Source organism: Neoarius graeffei, chromosome 3 (genome assembly GCF_027579695.1).
Source record: "Neoarius graeffei isolate fNeoGra1 chromosome 3, fNeoGra1.pri, whole genome shotgun sequence".
NCBI classification, from domain to species: Eukaryota; Metazoa; Chordata; class Actinopteri; order Siluriformes; family Ariidae; genus Neoarius; species Neoarius graeffei.
Genome location: NC_083571.1, coordinates 73,114,436 through 73,141,933, shown reverse-complemented (window position 1 = coordinate 73,141,933; position 27,498 = coordinate 73,114,436). Strand labels below are relative to the sequence as shown.

Here is a 27,498-nt window from a genome sequence, read left to right as displayed (position 1 = left end):
TTTCTTGTTTTTAGAATCAGAGATAATTTTTGATATACTGTTCAGTTTCCTTTTCAAATGCTATAAACGAAGGGTTTGAATGACTAAACTTTGCTTTATGAATATGGTATTTTCCTAAAATGATCAGCAAATGTATTATATATAACTCTGTTTTTTGCTTTTGTTGTTATGGAAACCAAACAGTACCTATTTCCAACACAGAGAAAAATCAGAGCCAAGCTTGGCTGTAATGTACCGGGTTATTTCTGTCCAGAATGTAATGGTAAAGGGACATTGCCAGAACAGGTGCATTATTGTTTCCGGGTCCGTCTCACACAATGAACAGTCCACACAAATGTCTCTCTTAAACTTAAGTATATAATGTTTGGCAGGATAGTATCTATGAATCAGTTTGAAAGACACCTCCCTTACTTTGTTTGTAAGGAAGTATCTGGATGGGAGGTTCCACACACTGCTCGAATTCAGGTCACCAACAAGACCAGTCTAGTACTGAACCACAGAGAGGATAGTGGTGGTATCTGCCTGGAATAATGCGTGAATATTGCGATTATTGTTTTTGGATGTGACAGAGAAGCATACATGACCCACTGAGGTCAATATGGGGTCCAGAGATGGTAAGCAAACTGGTTTTTCAGCCCCTCTTGGAAGGGTTAGGACACCAGAGGGAATGGCATCCATTACAATGACAAACTCTTTTTGGGGTAACAGGAATACCAAATGTTTGAAGGAACTCAGAATAACTTAGCAGATTTCCATCATCATTGAGTAGCTGGGTTACTAGAATTATGTTATTATTGAACCAGGATTGAAAAAATAAGGATTTATTTTTATATTTAATGTGCTGATTATTCCAGATGAAGCATCTATATGGGGAGAAGTTGAGTTTATAAATTAATGACCATGCCAAGAGTATTTGTTTGTGGAAATTGGACAGGATTAGGGGGAGTTTCTCTATTTTATAATCACATATAATCAAGGCCTCCAATCGTAGAGAAAATGTACCTGGGTATAAAGTTCCATGTGGATGTGGGACTATGTAGAAACTGTTTTATCCAATTAATTTTAAAGGTATTATTAAGGGTAGTGAAATCAAGAAAGTTTAGACCACCAGAATCATAAGTGTTCATAACAACAGACTTTTTCACATAATGTACAGTGCTGCTTGAAAGTTTGTGAACCCTTTAGAATTTTCTATATTTCTGCATAAATATGACCTAATAAATCAGATTTTCACACAAGTCCTAAAAGTAGATAAAGAGAACCCAGTTAAATAAATGAGACCAAAAAAAAAGTTATACTTGGTCATTTATTTATTGAGGAAAATGATCCAATATTACATATCTGTGAGTGGCTAAAGTATGTGAACCTTTGCTTTCAGTATCTGGTGTGACCCCCTTGTGCAGCAATAACTGCAACTAAACATTTCCAGTAACTGTTGATCAGTCCTGTACACCGGCTTGGAGGAATTTTAGCCCATTCCTCCGTACAGAACAGCTTCAACTCTGGGATGTTGGTGGGTTTCCTCACATGAACTGCTCGCTTCAGGTCCTTCCACAACATTTCGATTGGATTAAGGTCAGGACTTTGACTTGGCCATTCCAAAACATTAACTTTATTCTTCTTTAACCATTCTTTGGTAGAACAACTTGTGTGCTTAGGGTTGTTGTCTTGCTGCATGACCCACCTTCTCTTGAGATTCAGTTCATGGACAGATGTCCTGACATTTTCCTTTAGAATTTGCTGGTATAATTCAGAATTCATTGTTCCATCAATGATGGCAAGCCATCCTGGCCCAGATGCAGCAAAACAGGCCCAAACCATGATACTACCACCACCATGTTTCACAGATGGGATAAGGTTCTTATGCTGGAATGCAGTGTTTTCCTTTCTCCAAACATAACGCTTCTCATTTAAACCAAAAAGTTCTATTTTGGTCTCATCTGTCCACAAAACTTTTTTTCCAATAGCCTTCTGGCTTGTCCACGTGATCTTTAGTAAACTGCAGATGAGCAGCAATGTTCTTTTTGGAGAGCAGTGGCTTTCTCCTTGCAACCCTGCCATGCACACCATTGTTGTTCAGTGTTCTCCTGATGGTGGACTCATGAACATTAGCCAATGCGAGAGAGGCCTTCAGTTGCTTAGAAGTTACCCTGTGGTCCTTTGTGACCTTGCCGACTATTCCACGCTTTGCTCTTGGAGTGATCTTTGTTGGTCGACCACTCCTGGGGAGGGTAACGATGGTCTTGAATTTCCTCCATTTGTACACAATCTGTCTGACTGTGGATTGGTGGAGTCCAAACTCTTTAGAGATGGTTTTGTAACCTTTTCCAGCCTGATGAATATCAACAACGCTTTTTCTGAGGTCCTCAGAAATCTCCTGTGTTCATGCCATGATACACTTCCACAAACATGTGTTGTGAAGATCAGACTTTGATATATCCCTGTTCTTTAAATAAAACAGGGTGCCCACTCACACCTGATTGTCATCCCATTGATTGAAAACACCTGACTCTAATTTCACCCTCAAATTTACTGCTAATCCTAGAGGGTCACATACTTTTGCCACTCACAGATAGTAATATTGGATCATTTTCCTCAATAAATAAATGACCAAGTAGGTCATATTTATGCAGAAGTATAGAAAATTCTAAAGGGTTCACAAACTTTCAAGTACCACTGTATCTTGTTTTCCCAAATAAAATTAAGCAGTAACTTATCAATGGCATTACAGAGCTGCTTGCTGACAGACAGGCGGGTAGCTGTATATGTAAGACGGGATAATCCTTCTACCTCTGTCAGTAATATTCGTCCTTTCAAGGATAAATCTCTCTGAAGCCATTGGTTAAGTTTTTTTTCCTTGTCTTATCAATAATTAAATTTAAGTTTTCAGAGCATCTATCTACCTGATTTCTCACAATGGTAATCCCGACATAACGGAGCTTGTCTTTGATTGGTACAGTATGTTGCAGATGTGGGGAGTGTCACAGTCTTTAAGAGGAAATAGCTCACATTTCTTCAGGTTTAAGCAGAGTCCAGAAGCTGCAGAGAATATATCTGTTGTTTGGATAGCAATGGGAACTTGGGTAGCATCTTTTAAGAATAATGTAGTATCGTCTGCCAGCTGGCTAATTATAATTTCTCGATCTGCGATGAAGATACCTTTTAATGGGCTATTTTTAATATGGATGGAAAGTAGTTGTGTGCATAGAATGAATAAATAGGGATATGCAGGGCAGCCCTACCGGACACCTCGCTGTAATTCAAATCTCAGAGAAGTCCCATTTTTTAGTCTGATGCAGCTGTTACCTTTGGAATACATAGTTTTAACAGCTTTGCAAAAATATTCACCAAATCCAAAATGTTTAATTGTGTGAAATATAAAGTTATGTTCTATAGTATCAAAGGCTTTATAGAAGTTCAGGAAGAAGATGAGACTGTCATCAGGACACAAGAATAAATAACTGATTACGTCTAAAACAAGCCAGATATTATTGGAGATATGTCTCCTTCTCATAAATCCAGACTGGGTCTCATCAATAATTGGATCTAAGCTCTTTAGTAAATTAATTTCACTGAGGTAAATTCAACATGTATTTTGAAATCTAGACCCTTAACTCAACTGGAAGTGAAACATGCCTTTACTTCACATTGGTTAACTTCCAAATGCCATCATGTTCTTCACTCACTTCACTACATAGTGACACCCTGTGTAGTGAGCTTTTATAGGAAGAGGGCGGTGTTTAGGGCCCGGTGTTCTGATAAACGGTCCTACATCCGCGAAGCATCCTACGGTAGGAGGGGATGTCAGACATGTCTGTCGAGCAGTCCTACATTGCAGGAAATCCTACAGTGTGATTCAACTTTAACTTTTAGGCCCTGTCCACATGGCAACGGATTCAGGTGAATCTGATAAAATTGTTTATCGTTTCGGCCTGGCATCCACACGGCACCGGCGTTTTGGGGGCCCCAAAACGAAATCTTTTGAGAACGGGTTCCAGAGTGAAAAAATCTGGCAACGGAGCCGTTGCGAAGTCGTCTGGATGAGTAGAACGGATTTGTTTACGATGACGTCACAACCACATGTGCTTCACGCCGGGTAGAAGTGTAACGAACTCGATGCGAGTTGTCAACAAATCCTATAACTTGGTTCATGAAACGCGCTTACAAAATATTTTCACTGTGAATATTTATTGTGTAATGGTGCAAAGTGAGAGAAAGAAAGAGAGAGAGAGAGAGTGAGAGAATAGCCCTTAGGGCAGAGTCAATCCCGCCAGTGAAAATAGGGAAAAAAAAGGAGCGATCTCACCTCTTCAGATGTTGGTTTAAGTCCGACAATACATTCCTCCAAAAGGGCATAGAAGAACAAGGTAATCCATCAACTTGTAGCATTCAATTTATTCCGGACCATTAAAGAATTCTGGAGGATATCAGAATGTTGGCGTACCGGCTTCCATCTACCCCCATTCATTCCTCTTTCCGCGTCTCCATTCAAAAAATGAGCACGTGATTTAAAGGGACTATATCCATAGGATAGGGAGTGAGAAAGTGTGTGCGTGTGACAGTGACAGTCACTGTGCGCATGCGCAGTTATGCGCATGCATCTACTTCTATTGTTCTGGTGTCTCCGATGGGACCATCTTACAGCGCACGTAGAGGTGTGGCATGTGTATTGCATCGTTTTCAGCAAGCGTTGCGTTGCCATATGAACCTGATATTTTACTGATCCGTTGCCCATGTGGACGCGATATTTAAAAAAAAAAAATCTCGTTGCCGTTGTCATGTGGATGTAGCCTCAGTCATAGTTCGCGGTTTTTCCCTCTGCAAAGAACATGCTTCTACATTGATACAATGTCCACCAACCCTGTCAGAATTCACATGAATGTAGGACATTCTGAAAATTCAAACGGCTCCGTCAGAATATGCTTTTACATTCATATGAATCTAGGACGCTCTGACTCTTCAATTGACCCTGTCAGAATATGTAGAATTAATAGGGTTTTTTTTTGTCACTATTCACAAGTACCATTTGCTCTATTAAAATGAGTGTAGGACGTTATTCAAATGACGCCACAGGACATTCTCACAACTCATATGACCCCATCAGAATATGCTTCTACATTAATAAATGAATGTAGGATGTTCTGACAATTCAAAAGACCCCTTCAGAATATGCTTCTACATTAAAATATGAGTGTAGGACGTTCTTACAATTCAAATGACGCCGCAGGACGTTCTCACAACTCATATGACCACGTCAGAATATGCTTCTACAGTAAGTAGGACGTTCTGACTATTCAAATGACCATCGGAATATGTGTTTACAATATATGAATGTAGGGTGTTCTGACATATGCTTCTACATTAAAATAGGAGTGTAGGATGTTCTGACAGTTCAAACAACCTCGTCAGAATATTCTTTTACTTTAATATATGAATGCAGGACTTTCTGACAACTCAATGACCATCAGAATATGCCTTTATATTAACATATGAATGTAGGAAGTTTTGACAATTCGAATGACCCCACCAGAATATACTATACTCACTGTAAAAAAGAATAAGTTAAGTTTACTTGAAAAAAGGGTGGAAACTCGTTGCCTCAAATAAATGAAGTAATATAACTTGTTCTCTTTCAAGTTATCTTTACTTTTAAAAGTAATCTCCACTGAAAATATTTGTTATCCTTACTTGGAACTTGAATGTTGAGGTTGCTTAAAACCAACTAGTAATGTTTACTTCATACCAGCTAGTAAAGGTTACTTGGAGCAAAGTTGTGTTTACTGGTGTTAAATGGGTTTCTCTTACTTTCAGCTGTGTAATGGGTACCTAATTCCTGATTGTAAGGTTTACTTGTAGAATCTACACCTTACTTATAGTTTGTAAGTATCAGCAACTTGAACAATTAATGTCTCCCTTACACAATGTAATGTAATTAAATGTTATGATATTTTTATTGCAAGACATAAAACGGCATAACAATATATTGGAGCATCAATACAGTTTTCATTCAGTCAATAACTTTTTTAAAAGCTTACTTTCATTTAACACATCCAACCCAGAGAAGCATAACATTCCACTTAAAGTGTCAGTCCACCATTTCTGGAATTAAACTCATTTTCTCCACCTCCACTCGAGTTAAATAACTGAGTTTTACCTTTCTCCTATTCATCCAGCCGTTCTCCTTGTCTGGCGACACAACAGCACACAGAAAACAAACTTCCACAACTAATTTTGAATGATTTCATTTTACTGGAACACTTCAAGATGGCCAACTATTTGTTTTGAACAGGTTTACGGATTTACACCAAATCTTACAAAACTGATTACAAAAACTGATTACATTTTGGATGTCTCAAATGGCACACACAGCGCACCAGGCTCACACACACACAGCGATATTTCAGGGAGATATTTCAGATGTATTGCAAGACTCACACAATGGTTAGAAATCAGCATGTTAGATTAAGTAGCAAAGATTGAATGCACGCTGTTAATCTGCACCGTTTATAGCACAGCTGATGTAGGACAAAAATCTGTTCAAATGCCAAGAAATGACGTTTTGTGCTCTGCGCATGCGCAGTGGGGCTTTGTAGGACGCATTGACGTGTAGGACAGTTTATCAGAACACCTGTTGTAATCCCTCCATGGTTTATTATAGACCTCAACGTTGATCTAGGACTGTTGGAGGAGAAACAGGGTGACCCTGACTTAGACAACATCAAAGTATTTATTTACTTAAGAGAAAAATATAAAGACACTCTTATGATGTACACAGATGCATCAAGATCTGATCAAAAGGTTGGAGTGGTGTATGCCATTCCAGAACAAAAAATTGCTGTGGCAAAAATAATAACTAACAATTTGGCAGTATATACAGAAGAATTAGTAGCAATATGGTTGGCATTACACTGGGTGGAAGATCACAAACCAAGCAAGGTAGTGATTGCATCTGACTCAAGCTCAGCACTAACAAGCCTCAAAAATGGACAGTCTGAGTCAAGGCAAGACATTGTATATGAAATCATCTCATCTCATCTCATTATCTCTAGCCGCTTTATCCTTCTACAGGGTCGCAGGCAAGCTGGAGCCTATTCCAGCTGACTATGGGCGAAAGGCGGGGTACACCCTGGACAAGTCGCCAGGTCATCACAGGGCTGACACATAGACACAGACAACCATTCACACTCACATTCACACCTACGGTCAATTTAGAGTCACCAGTTAACCTAACCTGCATGTCTTTGGACTGTGGGGGAAACCGGAGCACCCGGAGGAAACCCACGCGGACACGGGGAGAACATGCAAACTCCACACAGAAAGGCCCTCGCTGGCCCCGGGGCTCAAACCCAGGACCTTCTTGCTGTGAGGCGACAGCGCTAACCACTACACCACCGTGCCGCCCTATATGAAATCATGCAAATGGGAAATAATCTGGTCACATCTGGAATCAATTTGTCATTTCCATGGGTGCCAGCTCACAGAGGTTTAAGAGGAAATGAGGTAGCAGACAAATTTGCTCAGCAAGCAACAAAGAAATCCACTATAGACATTTATATTACACACAGCAAGGCAGAAATCAAAAGCATAGTTAAAACTAAAGTCACTGACAAATGGCAACACCTTTGGAACACTGGGCATACTGGACATCATTATTCATCTCATCTCATTATCTCTAGCCACTTTATCCTGTTCTACAGGGTCGCAGGCAAGCTGGAGCCTATCCCAGCTGACTACGGGCGAAAGGCGGGGTACACCCTGGACAAGTCGCCAGGTCATCACAGGGCTGACACATAGACACAGACAACCATTCACACCTACGGTCAATTTAGAGTCACCAGTTGACCTAACCTGCATGTCTTTGGACTGTGGGGGAAACCGGAGCACCCGGAGGAAACCCACGCGGACACAGGGAGAATATGCAAACTCCGCACAGAAAGGCCCTCGCCGGCCACAGGCTCGAACCCAGACCTTCTTGCTGTGAGGCGACAGCGCTAACCACTACACCACCATGCTGCCCCAGACATCATTCTTATAATATCCAAAACAAAGTTGGAAGAGGTAGGAATACAGGCAGAAGCAAGCAAGAAGAGGATGTATTTTCAAGGATGTGCTTTGGTCATACAGCACACTATTTATGATAAAGAAACATGTTGATGGGACCTGTGAGTGTAGTGATAGCCAGGAGACCATAGAGCATGTACTTATACAGTGTCCTAAATACCACCTAGAGAGACAAAGATTAATTGCCCAACTAAAGGAAAAACAAATCCAGCTCAGTCTTCAGAGCATACTACAGTTAAACACAGGAGAAGTCTGTTTCAACCACTGATGTAGTTTCCTGAAAAACACAGGACTGATGAATATAATTTAGGGTTTTTGTTGTTGTTGCAAACGCCTGACTCACACTCCAGTCCAGATGGTGGCGGTAATGCTCCATATAAGCTGGCCATTAAAGCAGAAGAAGAAGTCGGACCCAGCTGTTTGAATGTCAAGTTATCATAGGGAAAAATGGTTAGAACAAGTAGGTAAAGAAGGAGACATTCATAACATTCTGAAAGAGGAGGGAATGCAGGGAAAGAGTATTAAAGCCCTTATGACATATCTGACAGACACTAGACTAATGGGAAGAATTTAGTTCCTTACACTTTCCTAATTCCCTTATATATATATATATATATATATATATATATATATATATATATATATATATATATATTCCCTATCATGCCGAAGACTTGACCTGACCAACTCACACACTCCTATACAGTAGGTGGCGATATACAATTAAATATTGTGAAATGCCATTAATCAGAAGAAGAAGAAGTCGGACCCGGCCGTTGTTTCCTGCTTCACAGCGTTTAGTTCATAGACATAAACATAGCCGCCTTCTGCGTAGAATCATACGTCATCCTCGCCGCCATATTGGATGTGGCAAAGTGGAGATTCTTCAACCGTCTCTGTAGACAGTAGCGGAGAATAAAGATGCCTCATTCATGTACTGCGTTTAACTGTACCAACAGGTTTACCGTCCAAACGAGATCACATGGGATTACCTTTCACAGGTGAGACTGGAAAAATACTTTTCATTGTATTTGGTCATTATAATGTAATTTTACGAACAGATTTTTCTGACTTTGTAGCTAATATGAAGTCTCGCGCATAATAGCTGCTCGGTGAAACCTGTCTCCAAACAACGAAGTATTTCCTTCGTAACTACGCTGATTGTTGTTAGTTGCTTTGCTAACTTTTCACATACTATGTAGGTTTCCCAAAAATAAAGACATGAAAAAGCAGTGGGAGACAGCTGTGCGACGGGAAGGGTTTTCTGCTACTCCGTCATCCATGCTCTGCAGTGAACACTTCAGAACGGAGGATTTTGACAGAACAGGTCAGACAGTCAGGATCAGAGAAGGAGCTGTTCCTTCAGTCTTCAGTTTCCCAGCTCATCTCCACCGGGTAGGTTTATAGTTATAAGCAGGGAGAATTAGATAATACAGTGCCACACTATGATGAACGTTTTTGAACGTATGATGAATGTTTTTAACCTTTCTGAATGTGAAGGAATCAGTGATGTATTAGGGTTGGGCGGTATTACGGTAAGAAGGTATCCCGAGATATCCAAAAGTACCAACGGTATCGGTCTCATTACCGTCATTTAAAAAAAATATATAATATCTAAATAAATATGGAGTACATGAGGTCATAATATAAAATAATAAATTGAAGATCATCCCGAATAACTGTGTGATCGTATTTTCACTAATTCTATCAATTTCCTAAAGAAGTTCTCATCGCGTGCAGGGTTGTTTATGTCGTTACCATGGCAACCCTGCGTGACATTTGGAGTCTGACAGAAAGCTTCGCAAGAGACTGAGACCGCGGTTGAAAGATGGCAAGTCAAGATAACGAGTTAGTGGCAAAAAAAAAATACAACATCGGCAGTGTGGCAGTATTTTGGTTTCAAACCAAACGAAAAGGAAGAGCCAGCAATAATGTAAATGACCGCGCAAAATCGAAAAAAATCTAATATGTCCCCTAAGGCACACCATAGCCTGGGGTACTCCACTTCCACGAGATCTCTCCAATGAGTTGTGTTTTGAGTAGGTTACATGAGTAACAACAAGGTAAAATAATATAACGTATGACATTTGAGATGTGGGTAATAAACGTTTGAAATGTCATCTACTGAAGAAACGGAAGAAAACATCGTAGCGTAAACTGTTAGGTTTCTGGTGGGAATTAGCAATGCACTTGCTATCTTTGTTGGGTGTGTTAAACCGTATGGATTTAAGTGGAATAATTGTAAGGAGTTATGTGATCAAGACAACGTTTTAAGCAAGGTAAGGCCATTTGATTATTAATTTCCCCGCCATGGCATGACGTGGGCCCATATGATTTTACCTTGTGCAGCTATCACGCATTTGAATTAGGTTCGCCTCATTTGCGCTGAAGAATATGGTTTATCGCGCAGTCTAAACGGACTTGGGTGTTGGTTGATTCTTTTTCTTTTCTTTTTTTTATTTCCCATGCTTGAAAGGGTATGATCCTGCTCATCGTGTACTTTTTTTTGATGGAGTAGGTGAAATAGTGCTGCAAATGGCGTTTCAACGCAGACATGTGTAAACGACAGTTGAATGCTATTTTCAAGATGAAGGAAGAGTTGCGTGATGCTTTGAAATATCTCTTAATCCATTCATCAATGCACAAAATTCGCTTTGCTGCTTAATCCATACCACAATGCACATAATTCGCTATGCTGCTTTTAAATAGTACATTTGAGGCATAGGCGCAGGTCTGGACAAGGTCCGCCGGTATAGGCGCACGTTACACAGTAGGCCGAAACAAAATAATATTTTTTTCTCGGTAATACCGTATACCCCGGGAAAACACAGAAACGGTTTAAAGGTATCAAAATTTGGATACCGCCCAACCCTATGATGTATTTTGTTTTGGTATGACGTTAGGACCTGGCCGAACTCAGTTTGGCGGTCATTCAGCTCACTTTATTCAACGAGAGTAGGTCTGTGTGGTGACTCAATAAATAAAACAGTAAATTTTTATTTTCATTCACTATTTCCAGTTTTTCCACTATTTCCATCATTTATCATATTCAGTCTTGTAGGTTGGTTATTTTGGCCTCAGGTTTTGGTAGCTTGCCCATAGGCGCCAACTTAATGTCAACATTGGGGGGTCAGAATTATGTTCTTGCACCGTGACGTCATGACGTCGGCAGTGTATGTAGTTGAATATCAAAGACTCAGTTCTAAGTCATTTTCATTCATTACTATTCACCGTTGCAAGTGGGAAGCGCCCATTTTAACGATAACTTATTATGATGCATTAAAAAAAATCTCACGACTTTAAACATTGTATGAAACACAATTTACTCAATACACAAATTTAGTTTAATGCAATTTTCTTTGAGATGAATTCGGCAGAGGCGGCACGGTGGTGTAGTGGTTAGCGCTGTCGCCTCACAGCAAGAAGGTCCGGGTTCAAGCCCCGTGGCCGGCGAGGGCCTTTCTGTGCGGAGTTTGCATGTTCTCCCCGTGTCCGCGTGGGTTTCCTCCGGGTGCTCCGGTTTCCCCCACAGTCCAAAGACATGCAGGTTAGGTTAACTGGTGACTCTAAATTGACCGTAGGTGTGAATGTGAGTGTGAATGGTTGTCTGTGTCTATGTGTCAGCCCTGTGATGACCTGGCGACTTGTCCAGGGTGTACCCCGCCTTTCGCCCATAGTCAGCTGGGATAGGCTCCAGCTTGCCTGCGACCCTGTAGAACAGGATAAAGCGGCTAGAGATAATGAGATGAGATGAATTCGGCAGACAACTGACAAGAATAGTGCAAAAAAAAAACCGTGCACCATACTCCATAAAAAGGCTTAAGCGCGTTAAACTCATATATCCGCATCGGCTTTAACACAGACTTCAGTGTCCAAATTCTGCACAACATGATCACCTTCATTGCTGGTGGCTGCCGGCCTATTGGTTCGGATAATCCACTTGTCCATTTTGCTTCATTTCTATGTTCACTGTTCAGTGAAAACGATTGCGGGAGGCCACACAGAACTTTTCGCCTCAGTAGTGCTGCCTTGGTTGCTACGCAACGAACCATTTTATTTATTTATTTTTTATTTATTTATTTTTTGCCTGGGCCGCGTAGGCCTAGTGCTACGCAGTGTAAATTTTGCGGAGTGCAACCTGTCAATCACTCACTGCCAACCATTGGAATATTGCAAGCGGAAAAGGGGGCGGGTCATGTCCGATCATAACATTTTAGGTGACGTTTCTATAGATTACCGTACTTATTTTGCATTCAAAGCTAGGCTATTATTTGTTTGGTTGGTTTCAATCGTCAGTTAATATGAATTCAGGTTTCATTATTGGGGTGTTTTTGCCCCTCCAACTTTATCTTTGGGGGGTCAAAAAGGTCCCCCCCCCCCTGCAGATGGCGCCAGTGCTTGCTATGGTATGCTGACTGATTAGCTTACCCGAGCTATCTAGCGCGTATCTGTCGCTAGTTTGCAGTGTACAGGGGCTGGGTGAAGCCCCCAATGGCATTTCAGCTGATAGGGCTTCAGCTGACAGTGATGCCGCTGGTGTGTTTGTCAGTCTGACTAGCATAATTAGAAAGCGACTTTAAAACGCCACCAAAGGCTACAAAAGTATGGGGTGCCAAGTGTCACTGGCCCATTTCGTGGATGAAATGCATTCCGTCCATCACGAAATGCATTCCGTCCATCACGAAATGGGCCCGGTGACACTTGGCACCCCATACAAAAGTACCCATTAAGCCAAGGACATACATGGTGTCAGAAGATTGTATTAATAAATACATAAGACTGTAATAAACGTAAACTGGCATGACTGTTGCTTCGCTCCGAGGTTTGTATAGAAAATAAATACACTGTGTGCACAATTATTAGGCAAGTTGTATTCCTGATGATTAATTTTATCGTTGAACAAATACAGTGCTCTCAGTCAATCCAAATTGTTAATAAACCTAAAACCAGAATGATTAACAAAGGAAAGGGGAGTTTAGGCCTTCTCAGGGGAATATACAAGTGTGTAGAATTATTAGGCAACATTTAGTGTGCAGAATTATTATGCAACTAAATGAAAAGCTTAAAGTTTCCCATCTCACTTGTTTATTTTAATTTTCAGTGTAACAAATAAACAACTCAGAATTAACAAATAAACACTTCTAGCATTTCAAAAATATTCAGTGACCAATATAGCCACCCTTCTTTTCAATAACTGCCATGAGCCTTCCATCCAGTCTGTTAGTTTTTTGATTTGTTGACGATCAACTTTTTGTGCAGGAGCAACCATGGCCTCCCAAATGCTATTCAGAGTGGTGTATTGTCTTCCCTCGTTGTAAATCTAAGAAGGGGCCACAAGTACTCAATAGGGTTTAAGTCAGGTGAGGAAGGGGGCCATGTCATTACTTTGTCATCTTTAAGGCCTTTGTGGGCTCGCCAAGCAGTGGAGTACTTGGGTGCATGTGATGGTGCATTGTTCTGCATAACAATCATGGCCTTCTTGAATGATGCAGACGACTTCCCATACCACTGCTTGAAGAATGTATCTTTTAGAAACTGGCAGTAGGTTTGGGAGTTGATGTTAAGTCCATCTTCAACCTGAAATGGTCAAACTAGCTCATCCTTAATAATAGCAGCCCATGCCATTACCCCTCCACCACCTTGCTGGTGTCTGAGTCAAAGTGCCCTGTGTCCATTAGTTATCCAGCTACGGGCCCATCCATCTGGTCTATCCAGAGTCACTCTCATTTCATCCGTCCATAAAACCTTTGGAAAATCTGTCTTCAGATATTTCTTGGCCCAATCTTGACATTTCAACTTGTGAGTCTTGTTTAGTGGTGGTCGTGTTTCAGCCTTCCTTACCTTGGCCATGTCTCTGAGCACCGAACACCTTGTCCTTCTGGACACTCCAGGTCGGTTGCAGTTCGAGAATATTGTGGCACTGGAGGATAATGGGTTCCTGGTAGCTTCATGTTTAATCCTTCTCAAGTCTTTTGCGGTTAATTTGTGTCTTTTCTTCTCCACACATTTTTTGCGACCCTGTTGACTATTTGCAACAAAACGTTTGATTGTTTTGTGCTCACATTTCTATAGCTTAGCTATTTCAAGAGTGCTGCATCCCTCTGATAGGCATTTTACAATTTTTGTCTTTTCAGTGTCTGTTATATCTCTTTTTTGGCCCATTTTGCCTGAGATAAAGAAGCTGCCTAATAATTATGCACACCTTAATATAGGGTATTAATGACTTTAGGTCACACCCTCCCTCATTACACAAATAAATACCACCTGAGAATGCTTAAATCCAATTAGCATTCAAGTGTATCTAGCTTGCGGTTGGAAAACATGCATAGAAATAATGGTAGGGTCAGAGTACTCACTTGCCTAATAATTGTGCACACAGTGTATAGGCTACTATGACGAGTATTGGGCATTTATAGATGTCTGGATACCGTTAGCCAATATTAATTATTGCAATGCGGACTCTTCTGTGAATGAGGTTACTGGACGAACAGGTCAACGAGAGGAAGAGACCATCCCTTTCCCCCAAAAAAATATTGCTGGCATTTAGGGTTTTAATGCATGCTGATGCTGCATGTATGAACATATGAGCGACCAGTCTGTTTGCTCAAATGTCTCATCTCAACTCTAACACATTACGAACCCTGATTAGCTGGCTGTAGTTATAGTTATCGCCGACTAGCATATACAACAATAATCTTACCTCTGTCTTTGTTTCCCTGTCCCTGCTTCATGAGAAGAATTTCCTGATATCCATTTAGAGAAGTCATTCCATACTGTTTTAGCCCATGTAGGATAATGGGTTCGTTAAAATGTTGTATACTTTTGTTGCAGAAACTTCGTGCTACCACAGCTCATCTCTCCAGTATCGTGCACGTGCACTAAACTGGACACACATTTACAGTTACAGTAAGAATGTGAGAATCTCCCAGACCAATCAGAAAATTAGTTAGAAAGTAGAGGTGGTAGAAGTTAGAAATACTATCTTTCCTACAGCCTACTGCTGATCTTAATTAGGCAGAAAAGAAACTAATTTATTACTAAAATCTAAACATTTTTTACTGGGGCACAGATGATTTCGCCCAGTTGCCCCAGTAAATAAGGCCTATTGATGCCCATGTACTGAGATCTGGATCTGGCTTTGTTTTACACTGTGAGGTAATTTGTATATTTCATCCTTCACTTTAGCCTGTGGCTACCAGGACGTCTCAGACCTCAAAGAAGGCACAGGAGACCCTGTCACTGGACTGTTCCCAGCTTGTTCAAGAGACCGAACCCCTCCCTGTCCCCAGTGTTGTGAGTACTAAGTGCTTGCCATGCCTCAAATAGCTGTAAGCTGGTTATATTTAAACCTCTTGTCTGGTCCTCTTGTCCCACTCCCTGCCACTGTATACATCGAAACATGCCAGTATTGAGTCTGAATCCTTCACACACAAATGTGTACACACACACACACACACACACACACACACACACACACACACACACACACACACACACACACACGAGTTCACCCAAAGCACTCACATTCAGGGATTTAACTGGGAGCAGGACTAAATACTAATAGACTAATAATGTGTAAGAATGTGGGACATTTGACAGCACGTTGTACCAGTAAAGATGTTACGGACTGTGACTGAGTGGTGTAATATATGTAATATAAACATGATTTATAACGTTTTCATCCTTGTTTGTACTAGGACCACTCCTATGCTCTGCCTTTATCATATAAAGTTCTGAGAGCCAGACTCAGGGAAGCCTTGGATAGGGTGGAGAGTCTGGAAAAAGAGAGGAGGAATGCAAAGGACAGAGAAAGGAGGGCGAAGAACACTGCGAGTGGTCTTCTGGAGGATCTCGGGGAGAAACAAATCATAAATGAAGAGTTGAAAGAGCAGCTTGACATATACTCAGGTAAAATGAAAATACATTGTAATATGGTTTAATTGAATTTTTTTCCATATAGCACTGTATATTGCAAAAATTGTTTTTGGGGACATTTTATAGCCTATCTGCACGGCATTTAATGAAAGTGATGCGGAGACGGCACGACTTCAGCAGTGTAAGCACAGCACATTATTCTACGCGATCCCCGCTGAGCTCCAAAACATGCCTTGATGTGTAGATATCGTTAGTAGCCTACGATAGCAGCGGAATAAAAAAAAAAAAAACAAGTTTCCGATAGCTTAATTCTGGTATAGGCCTGCTGCATGTTAAGGAAATTTAGGTCACACCTCCCACAGAATATTGACGGGTATTTGGCACACTATTTATAACCATCACATTAAAAATTATATATGTTGTTTTGATGCCTGTTTGTTTCCCAAATATATACGTGTGTGTCTTAATGGGTGAATAAAAGGCATCGAGTTAAATATTATTGTAGAAAGGGGCTTTATGAAGTTGTCCATTTACTTGCATTGGTTTACGGGGAAGATTTGCCACATCCAATATGGCGGACACTCTGACGTATCCCAGCAACGGGCCACTAGCTCAATGCGGCGTCTGTTTATATGTCTATGAATGCCATCATGTTCTTCACTCACTTCACTACATAGTGACACCCTGTGTAGTGAGCATTTATAGGAAGACGGCGGTGTTTAGGGCCCGGCCGTAATCCCTCCATGGTTTATTATAGACTTCAACGTTGATTTAGGACTGTTGGAGGAGAAACAGGGTGATCCTGACTTAGACAACATCAAAGTATTTAGTTACTTAAGAGAAAAATATAAAGACACTCTTATGATGTACACAGATGCATCAAGATCTGATCAAAAGGTGGGAGTGGTGTATGCCATTCCAGAACAAAAAATTGCTGTGGCAAAAAGAATAACTAACAATTTGGCAGTACATACAGGAGAACTAGTAGCAATATGGTTGGCATTACACTGGATGGAAGATCACAAACCAAGCAAGGTAGTGATTGCATCTGACTCAAGCTCAGCACTAACAAGCCTCAAAAATGGACAGTCTGAGTCAAGGCAAGACATTGTATATGAAATCATGCAAATGGGAAATAATCTGGTCAGATCTGGAATCAATTTGTCATTTCCATGGGTGCCAACTCACAGAGGTGTAAGAGGAAATGAGATAGCAGACAAATTTGCTCAGCAAGCAACAAAGAAATCCACTATAGACATTTATATTACACACAGCAAGGCAGAAATCAAAAGCATAGTTAAAACTAAAGTCACTGACAAATGGCAACACCTTTGGAACACTGGGCATACTGGACATCTCATCTCATTATCTGTAGCCACTTTATCCTGTTCTATAGGGTCGCAGGCAAGCTGGAGCCTATCCCAGCTGACTACGGGCGAAAGGCGGGGTACACCCTGGACAAGTCGCCAGGGCTGACACAGACAACCATTCACACTCACATTTACACCTACGGTCAATTTAGAGCCACCAGTTAACCTAATCTGCATGTCTTTGGACTGTGGGGGAAACCGGAGCACCCGGAGGAAACCCACGGGGAGAACATGCAAACTCCACACAGAAAGGCCCTCGCCGGCCACGGGGCTCGAACCCGGACCTTCTTGCTGTGAGGCGACAGTGCTAACCACTACATCACCGTGCCGCCCATACTGGACGTCATTCTTATAATATCCAAAACAAAGTTGGAAGAGGTAGGAATACAGGCAGAAGCAAGCAAGAAGAGGATGTATTTTCAAGGATGCGCTTTGGTCATACAGCACACTATTTATGATAAAGAAACATGTTGATGGGACCTGTGAGTGTAGTGATAGCCAGGAGACCATAGAGCATGTACTTATACAGTGTCCTAAATACCACCTAGAGAGACAAAGATTAATTGCCCAACTAAAAGAAAAACAAATCCAGCTCAGTCTTCAGAGCATACTACAGTTAAACACAGGAGAAGTCTGTTTCAACCACTGATGTAGTTTCCTGAAAAACACAGGACTGATGTAGTACGGAAGCCGAGAGAGGCCCTTCATATAATCTTTTTTTATTCACCTTGTTATCCCGAGATAACGACATAATTAATTCGAGATCTCGAGAAAACAAGACAATTATTCCGTGATCTCGAGAAAACAGCTGAGATTTCTAGCAGAGCTGCCCCCCCGTGGGTCAGACAACGAAGACTTAGAAATTTTGAAATTATCCCTTATTAAAAGACTTAATGCAATCTCTCCCTGTGTCAACCCCTGATCAAAATATTTCCTTATTAGGTGATCGATTATTCCAGACATTCTAATGACCAAAGTTGCGTCTATACAGAATGAGAAATAGCCCCAAAGTCAGCATATCACAAGTCTCTTGGCGCACCTGAATGAACCATTTCTCAGCTGTTTACTCGATATCATGAAATAACGGTTTTGTTTTCTCGAGATCTCGAATTAGTTGTGTTCTTTTCTCGAGATCCTGAATTAATTATGTCGTTATCTCGGGATAACAAGGTGAATAAAAAAAGGATTATATGACGGGCCTCTCTCGGCTTCCGTACTGATGAATAGAATTTAGGGTTTTTGTTGTTGTTGTAAACGCCTGATTCACACTCCAGTCCAGATGGTGGCGGTAATGCTCCATATAAGCTGGCCATTGAAGCAGCAGAAGAAGTCGTCGGACCCGGCCGTTGTTTCCTGCTTCACAGCGTTTAGTTTGTTTCAGCTTTTTATGAACTCAGAAGAAAAGTCGGGTTTTATTCCTGTGTGATGTTCAGAGCAGAATTTTCACAACTCAGGTGACTTTATTCAGCTTTAATCTGAGCTCCACTTCTGCAGTTTGGGAATCAGATCATTATTCTGAATCACTTTTCATTTCAAATCAACATTTTGACACACAGTATTTTGTGTATTTCTAATAACACAGTGAGCAGATCGAACTCTGTGTGCTGGATATAAAATATTGCAGTTAGTGTGAAATAAGCAGTCAAAATGATTGAGACACTTTTGTCAAAAATGCTATATTAAAAATACTATATTATATTTAAAAAAAAAAAAAGGAAACAGAAATTCCAACACATACTTATCAACTTTTCAAAATTCTCATGGGGAGAAAAGTGCGTGAACGACATTTTCAATTGGATGAGGGTATGATGCGCGGTTGAAATGATAAACAGTGGATCCCAATTAATTGCAAACCATTTGAAATTTATACAATTAAAGTTTTTGAATTGTTGATATTGTTCTATCAGTTACTCTAGGTTATGGGATTCATGTATCAGGCATGAGAGAGCTCAGAGTGAAAAATCTGAAATAATACTCGTCTTGAATTTTAATATAATAATAATGAAAGGGAAGTCTTAAATCAGATTTTGAGCTGAAAAATCTCATGCCTGAATATTGTATACATACAGAGACCCACAGAAAATAACACAATGTTTATAATTTCTTAAAATAGTCACAGTGAAGAGTATTATTGGATTGTATCAAATGTGTTTTCCTTCTGTAAGCTCATGTAAAAATACAGAGAACTATAATATATAAATTAAACTTTAATAAGATTTGACCAAAATAGTAACAACTCAGGGCGGCATGGTGGTGTAGTGGTTAGCGCTGTCGCCTCACAGCAAGAAGGTCCGGGTTCGAGCCCTGTGGCCGGCGAGGGCCTTTCTGTGTGGAGTTTGCATGTTCTCCCCGTGTCCGCGTGGGTTTCCTCCGGGTGCTCCGGTTTCCCCCACAGTCCAAAGACATGCAGGTTAGGTTAACTGGTGACTCTAAATTGACCGTAGGTGTGAGTGTGAATGTTTGTCTGTGTCTGTGTCGGCCCTGTGATGACCTGGCGACTTGTCCAGGGTGTACCCCGCCTTTCGCCCGTAGTCAGCTGGGATAGGCTCCAGCTTGCCTGCGACCCTGTAGAACAGGATAAAGCGGCTAGAGATAATGAGACGAGATGAGTAACAACTCAATTAAATAAATACTGCACTGTCTTAGTACTACTAAAATGCATCTCTCTCACTAAACACTTTCCAACAGAATTCTTAAAAAGCACTAGAAATACTATCAAAATCCTATCGCAGTGCGTCAGAGGAATTTGCTCATTTGCAAACTTTGAAAGTTTTCAAACAAAATTTTAAAATGGCACTATAAATACTACCATACTATTAAAATATACTCCACAAAGAAATTCACTCGAACGCAAAATTTTAGTCTGACCAAAATACACTCACTAGTAATCTTTCACTTTCCAGATAATTCACTTGTAAACTTTCACTTAAAACTTTCAAACATAAATTCAAAATAGCACTAGGACACTACCACACTTCAAATACACTCACCAAACAAATTCTCTGTAATGCAAAATTTCACTAAACACTTTAGAAGTTGTACAGTTTGTTTCTGAAATGGTATGGAAGACTAGTTTAATTTCACACTCAAATGCCCATTATATTCTGATTTAAGGTATCTTTACCTTAACATGTGTAACTGGCTGATCGAACATTTGCTTATCCATGGAAATTCATTCTCCCATGCAACCTAGTGTTTGCATTCATATTTTTGCTGTTTAGTATTTGGTTTAGTGGCCATGATGAATGACTGCTTGTAAAAAATGTTGGACAGCCTGGGTGAATCCTACATTACGGAAGTGACTGTCATTCTGTTCGTTGATTGGTTAATCAGTTGACGTCAGCAGTGTTTCTCATACTATTCTGATTGGACATAATCGGGAGTATTTTTAACTTGGCGGTAGGGATTTCCCCAAACCGGGGGATTATCCAGTTTTTAACAAATACAATTGGGAGGCGAAGGCTAAAATCAGGAGCCTCCCACCGAAATTGTGAGGGTTGGCAAGTATGCCAACATGTAGTGTTTAAAGGACTCTACCCTTCTGACTTATGATGATGGGTTTATTATAGTTAGTGTCCTGTAAATGTATAATTCTCTCATCATGTTTCTGTTATAAAGGTCATGAGAGTGCAGTTTGTGATGGTCTGATGTTCTCCTCAGGGGAAATGCCCACTTGTTGGCTTGTTCGTGAGGATGAGAGCCATAAACCCATTCAGCTCCTTCATTATCTCACACACACTCTGGGTCGAGGTCCAGAAACGAAGATTAAAGACCAGAAATGTTCCAGACACCAAGGTAAAGCCAGGGACACGGAGACCTCAGGGATTCGGGGTAAAATCCTCACACAGTCTGAATGTGGACCACAAGACGGAACCACCGTGTGAATTTAAACCTCACACCTCTGAACGTTTTGCGTTTGGAGCAGAGTTATAGCAGATTGAAATTGGATTTCATAGCTTGAGTTGAAGTGCAAGGTTTCAAATTGAATTTGATGATAATCAGGAGCAGAAAATATAATTTTTTGCTGATTAAATCTGTTTTCAAACTCAGTTTTCAGATTCACATTTTTAAGGCGTTGCATTATTGCCTCATTCGCTAGAGTCGAATCTGTGCTTATTTGCTTTCTGAAGTCCCTGGAATGTCGTGTCCAGGAATATCGAAGTGTTCACAGTGTCAGGATCATGTGTTATTAACCCACTGCTAATTAGAACACATTTCTGAATCTTTACAGTTGAACTAAAAGCAGATTGTAACCGAGGATTTGTCACTGTGAAGCAGGTAAGATTATACTTTTTTTGTTTGTTTGTTTTTTTAAGCACAGATGAAATATTTCCATCCAATCTCTGAGCTGGAATGCTCATCATTTCATTCCCCTGCAGCTGGGTCGTAATCCCACGAGCCTGGATGATGTGGTTGTGGGTAAAGGCAATCAGGTAAACACCACACATGTTCCACATCCTGACAAATCACATTTATTCCACGATGGAGCTCGTTTCCATGTTTGTCAGTAACGGAGACTGTTGTACAGGTCGCTGGCTGTAACAGCATTCCAACAGCGTTTGCTTCACCTCTGCACCCAGGTGACCTTTAAACCCGGACAGAAGCTCTACATCGTCAATGGGCTTTATCCGTACACACTGCAGTTCAGGGAAGAAACAACATCTGGGGAGAAAAGCAAACTGCTGAAGAGACCACACCAGAGAGACACTCACAAAGAGAAGGACGAGGAAAAGGAAAAGAGGTGCAGAGTGTCTGAACCTTCCTGTTCCAACAGCATGGCTCGGCCAGAGCAAACACGCACACCTGAAAAGGTCAGCTTGATCCCTCACCTGTTATTGTATTTAAATTGCTTAATGTATGATTTTGTGTACAGAAAGGAAAGCAGATTTGTTCAAATTTTAAAATGTTATATAAAATCTTTTATAAAATTATTTATGCTGAATATTTATTAATTATATTCACCATGTCACTTGCTATAGAAGTGATATGATATAAAAATGGTGTTGTGGCTGTTTTGCTATTCCTGCAAAAAAAGTGTAAACAAAATTAGTTTAAAAAGTTAAAGCGATGATTTGTCAAAGTTTCGAACACTTCATAAAAACATATCCCGTCACAGCAAGCGTTTATGATGTCAGTCTTGCAAAATCCAGTATAACAGTTAACACAGAATATTTGCAAAAGCATCACTTACACCAGAAAAGGTTGGTTTCATTGGAGTGTCTTTAAAAACACTCCGTTTTTATTCTTAACGGTGTTAAATGTTTGCACGATAAACAGTATTATACGGGCCACTTTTTCCATGGAATAAAAACATTTATTTTTTTCGCGGTCCGGTTTCCATCAAATCCTGCACTCTGGCTGGCGAGCGGGTCCGTATCCTACGATACGGACCCCAGTTATGGACCTCTGGCGACTCGCTCGTTCACAACAACAAACATAGTAGCAATTTTTGTCAACATTTATCTTTTTTTAAATAAGATTATCAAAAATCTTAATTTTTGCCAGCATTTCTCAGGGAAATAGCATTAATTTTACAGCATGGATAGCGATGACAGTGTTCACAGCAAAAGCGAGTTTTACTACCCTAAGGAAGAAGGAAAAAAAACATTTCAGGAGAAAACTAAAAACCCGTAACTGCTGCCAACACCGAGCAAAAACATGGCTGAATCAATTTTGTATAAATAAGGGACGACATAGGTGGCAAAATGTTTTTTTTTTTTTTTCCCTGCCATGGAAGTGGACTTGTATACCGAGGAGGAAGCCATTTGCATTACAGCCGTGAATGAGGATTCAAAATGGCGGCTCGCCTCGGTTTTCCCTTTTGGGCGCTCTCGTTTTCTGTTAGAACCTCATATCTCTAGCCGGTTTATCCTGTTCTACAGGGTTGCAGGCAAGCTGGAGCCTGTCCCAGCTGACTACAGGCGAAAGGTGGGGTACACCCTGGACAAGTCGCCAGGTCATCACAGGGCCGACACAGAGAACCATTCACATTCACACCTACGGTCAATTTAGAGTCACCAGTTAACCTAACCTGCATGTCTTTGGACTGTGGGGTAAAACGGAGCACCCGGAGGAAACCCACGCGGACACGGGGAGAACATGCAAACTCCACACAGAAAGGCCCTCGCCGGCCACGGGGTTCGAACCCGGACCTTCTTGCTGTGAGACGACAGCACTAACCACTACACCACTGTGCCGCCCCTGTTAGAATTTGGTAAAGAAAAAAATAAATTATTTACCAGCTTAAGGTCGGGCCGTATGCTGAAATACCGTGACCTCGGCTTTGAATACTGACCTCGGCCCAGAGGGCCTCGCTCAGTACTTTCAAGACCTCGGTCACGGTATTTCACAATACGGACTGACCTTAAGCTGGTAAATAACATTCTACTCCCTTCTAGCGGGTTTATTGATGGCATGCAATATCATATCGCTTATCCTCCAGGTATTACGCCACTGTACCCAATGGAGAATGAGCATGCAATATTATATTGCACATTATCAAGACAACATGACCTCACACGTCAGAGCTCATGTGAAGATCCACTGACAGCTTTTCTGCTGTGCAGAATCATTTCTTTGTCTGCCGGGAAAGAGCGAAGACAAGGCTAATCCAGTGCTAGGTTTAAAGTACATATCTTGGACGAATTTTTTTTTTTTATATATGAAAAGTATGTCCCTTTACACACTCATCCAGAAGGGTAATTGTGCAGAAGGCCATCTGTCTACAGCAGAAATAAAATAAAATGCATCTGGAAAAATCCCAAGGGAGTCTGGAGCCAGATTCGTGACGTCACCTGCGGAAGCGCCAGCAGGCTGCGAGAGCTTTGCACGGTTTCAGTGCACAGCCTGTGTAGACCAAGCGCTCCCATTTCTCTCTCATTGTCCGGTCTTTTGGAAAATGATGAGTGCTAATCCCATCAAGATTGGTGTTGCTACACCCTCCTACGATACATCTGTTAACCATTTTAATAATTACGTGATAACGTTGAAGAAATTTGCAGAAAACCACCAGGTTGTTTTCTCATAAACAAACCAGCGCTGACGTAGGATTCAGAGGGAGGAGTCCCGCCACGAAAATCAATGTTTCCTGGGAAATCCAAATGCCAAGTTTTTTCAGAGGCGGACCAATTCGCCTCAAATGGCTTGATTTCAACTGAATTTTTTGGGTATCGCGCAAGGTAAAAAAAAAAAAATTGCACAAAATGCAAAATGTGACAGATATTTGACCAAAGTTTAATATAAAATAGGAGAATTACATTGATCTTGCTCCTGAATTTACCTGTGATGTGCACTTTAAGCACTAAATAAATAAACTGAAGACGCGCTGAACACCCGAAAGGCTACCAAAACTTTATTATACATCCTTCATGCATATTTACAAGAGAAAAACATACCAACGGACATCAAAAAACTGGAAAAGAGACACATCGGAGATGTAAAACTTCTGCGCTAAGTGACTGTGACAGTTTGTAAACAAACATGGCCGCGAGGTTTGCTTCATTAAAAACGGAAGATTGAGAGAATTTTGGCTGCCAGGTCGCTCTGTTGTGTGTAGCTGTCTGTTGATTTTAAAAGTAACTAAATTACACAGGGAAAATAATAATGATCAGCTTGACTGTGCTAGCATTGGCCTTCGCCAACACTACACCGGCTGAAAGGTAACTGGACTGCTGCGCTAACAGCACTGAGTCACGGGTAAGCTAGTATTGGCCTTCAAGAATGGTGATATGAAGTGTGTGTATGAATAATAATATTGGCTGCCTTTTTACTGTGGTATATCAGATATTCCATTCAGCTACTCATCTTCAACTCGTTCAGTAACGTGCTAGCTGACTGGAATACATCTGATAGACCACTCAAAGCCAGTCAATATTATTTAAATATCATACTGTGGTTATTTCTGTGATTTATCAGAATGCTTAGAGCACATGATCAAACTTGTGTCTTGTTTAGAAATTGAATACAGAGGCTTTTAGAATCACTGGACCAAGAGTAAACAGTTGATTAGTTCATTACTGCGATGTATCTGTGTGGAGATTTACGGTGGGGTAACGAAGGATCTGTTCTCCACAGGAACCCACAGGTCACTGGAATCAGGGGCTCAGAGTATCGATGCAGGACCCGAGCATGCAGGTAGGACACACCCGGTTCTGTTTACTGTTTTTTGTTTAACTGTTTATCAGGTAAACGTGATCCCATAGTTAATCTTTGAGAAATCTGTCAGTGTGCATTATTATTATTATTATTGCTCCTGATATCAGATCAGTAGTTGCAGCTTTTGGGTGCCAGGTTTATAATCTACAGGACACAATGTCCTAGAGAATGGTGTTAACATGTTTTGCTTAAAAAAAAAAAAAAAGTGGCATATAATTATCAGTGTAATTGCAGGAAATGAAGTAAAACTTAATTTTAAAAAACGAGCACATTCCTGATGCTTGGATCCACATCCTGTATCATCTACCTGTACCTCAGGTGTACAAAGACGAGAAGGTGGTGGTGATTAAGGACAAGTACCCGAAGGCGCGGTACCACTGGTTGGTTCTGCCGTGGGACTCCATCTCCAGCCTGAAGGCTCTTAGGCCTGAGCACGTGGAGCTGCTGAAGCACATGGAGCGAGTCGGGAACCGCATGGTGCAGCAGTGTCCCAGCTCCAACAAACTCCACTTCCGTCTGGGTTATCACACCATCCCAAGCATGAGGTCCGACATGTTACTGGAACTCTGCTTGATGAAGAGAGGAGAGGGAGGAGTTAAACGTGTTCGATACAGTACACATGTCAACTAAAACAAAGCAGTGTTAAACATCAATTAAAATGCATGAATATATATTATATAATCTATTCTATATTATGGGTTATTAAGTTTGTTACCAGGGCAGCACGGTAGTGTAGTGGTTAGCGCTGTCGCCTCACAGCAAGAAGGTCCTGGGTTCGAGCCGATGAGGGCCTTTCTGTGTGGAGTTTGCATGTTCTCCCCGTGTCCGCGTGGGTTTCCTCCGGGTGCGCCGGTTTCCCCCACAGTCCAAAGACATGCAGGTTAGGTTAACTGGTGACTCTAAATTGACCGTAGGTGTGAATGAGTGTGAATGGTTGTCTGTGTCTATGTGTCAGCCCTGTGATGACCTGGCGACTTGTCCAGGGTGTACCCCGCCTTTCACCCGTAGTCAGCTGGGATAGGCTCCAGCTTGCCTGCGACCCTGTAGAACAGGATAAAGCGGCTAGAGATAATGAGATGAGATGAAGTTTGTTACCACGGTGCTGCTGAATCCTGGATGGTGATTGGTCAGAAGGTGTTGTTGAGTTTTCTCTAACAGTATGCTCTCTGCCTCCTTCCTCACAGTCACGTTCATCTTCACGTAATCAGCCAAGACTTCGATTCTCCATGTCTGAAGAATAAGAAACACTGGAACTCCTTCACCACAGACTACTTCATTGAATCTCAGGGTGAGTCATCAGGAAACAACCGAGGTACTGGTTTATGAAGCTCGTTTTAGGGTGAGTCAGCAGAAGTACAGAAGAAACTGTGGGTGTGTGTGAGAGTGAAATAATCAATGTCTGAGTGGTGTGATGAAAGTGTTACTGTTACCACCCTTAAGTTGATTATTTTTCCATGAAAGCATGTCCCCTAGTGGTTTATTTTTCTTGTACCCCTGCAATTTATGATTATCATACTTATGTTGTTGGATTTTTGCAAACCCATTCAAACCATTTCTCATGTCCTCAATCACTGATGATTAAATGCCAGATGATGTTTGTATTGCAGATGTTATCGCGATGTTGGAGAGAGACGGACGAGTGAGCGTGAAGGACGGCACCAGTGAGCTGCTGAAGTTGCCACTGCGATGCCACGTCTGCCACAAAGAGCAAACTACGATTCCCAAGCTGAAGGAACACATCCGAGTTCACCTGCCATCATGAAATCAGCTTTAAGGAAAAAAAAAAAAAGCAAAATACTGCAGCAAACATTGTTCAGTTTATATGCAAGTGAAGTTACAGGTTTAGTTCTATAGCAGTGTTCAATGTTCTCTGGTTGTGAAGGCTGAAATAAAAAGCCACATTCATAAAAGAACTTCCGTGTTTGAGTCATAATTATAAAACTAAACATTTGGTTTTAACTAAAACGTGATGACGTTACACATGTCTGGACAGAATAAGATGTATTTATCCACGGTGGTGTAGTGGTCAGCACTGTCG

General features: G+C 41.1%; 1 protein-coding gene across 4 annotated transcripts; it reads left to right on the top strand.

The window, feature by feature from the left end:
* The first annotated feature begins 476 nt into the window (after positions 1 to 476).
* Positions 477 to 27,373, top strand: aptx (aprataxin). 4 transcript variants are annotated; one of them, XM_060917271.1, is made up of 11 exons: positions 477 to 614; positions 15,247 to 15,354; positions 15,759 to 15,969; positions 20,967 to 21,101; positions 21,538 to 21,584; positions 21,686 to 21,739; positions 21,887 to 22,117; positions 25,380 to 25,439; positions 25,779 to 26,005; positions 26,645 to 26,748; positions 27,068 to 27,373. In XM_060917271.1, the coding sequence occupies exons 1-11, from the start codon at positions 612 to 614 to the stop codon at positions 27,220 to 27,222; spliced, it is 1,335 nt and encodes a 444-aa protein (XP_060773254.1). In that variant the 5' UTR covers positions 477 to 611; the 3' UTR covers positions 27,223 to 27,373. The 4 variants fall into 4 exon arrangements, with proteins under 4 accessions (XP_060773254.1, XP_060773252.1, XP_060773253.1 ...); XM_060917269.1 differs by lacking the exon at positions 477 to 614 and adding an exon at positions 9,215 to 9,456; XM_060917270.1 differs by lacking the exon at positions 477 to 614 and adding an exon at positions 9,264 to 9,456 and having other exon boundaries at positions 26,645 to 26,799; positions 27,068 to 27,155.
* Positions 27,374 to 27,498: the final 125 nt, after the last annotated feature.

What these genes read in the sequence shown, in the direction of transcription:
- aptx (XM_060917269.1), top strand. Translation starts at nt 9,283, where the DNA reads ATGAAAAAGCAGTGGGAGACAGCTGTGCGACGGGAAGGGTTTTCTGCT. An exon ending in GATTTGTCACTGTGAAGCAG is followed by an intron (nt 21,585 to 21,685) that starts GTAAGATTATAC and finishes ATTCCCCTGCAG; the next exon opens with CTGGGTCGTAATCCCACGAG. An exon ending in TGCAGGACCCGAGCATGCAG is followed by an intron (nt 25,440 to 25,778) that starts GTAGGACACACC and finishes CCTGTACCTCAG; the next exon opens with GTGTACAAAGACGAGAAGGT.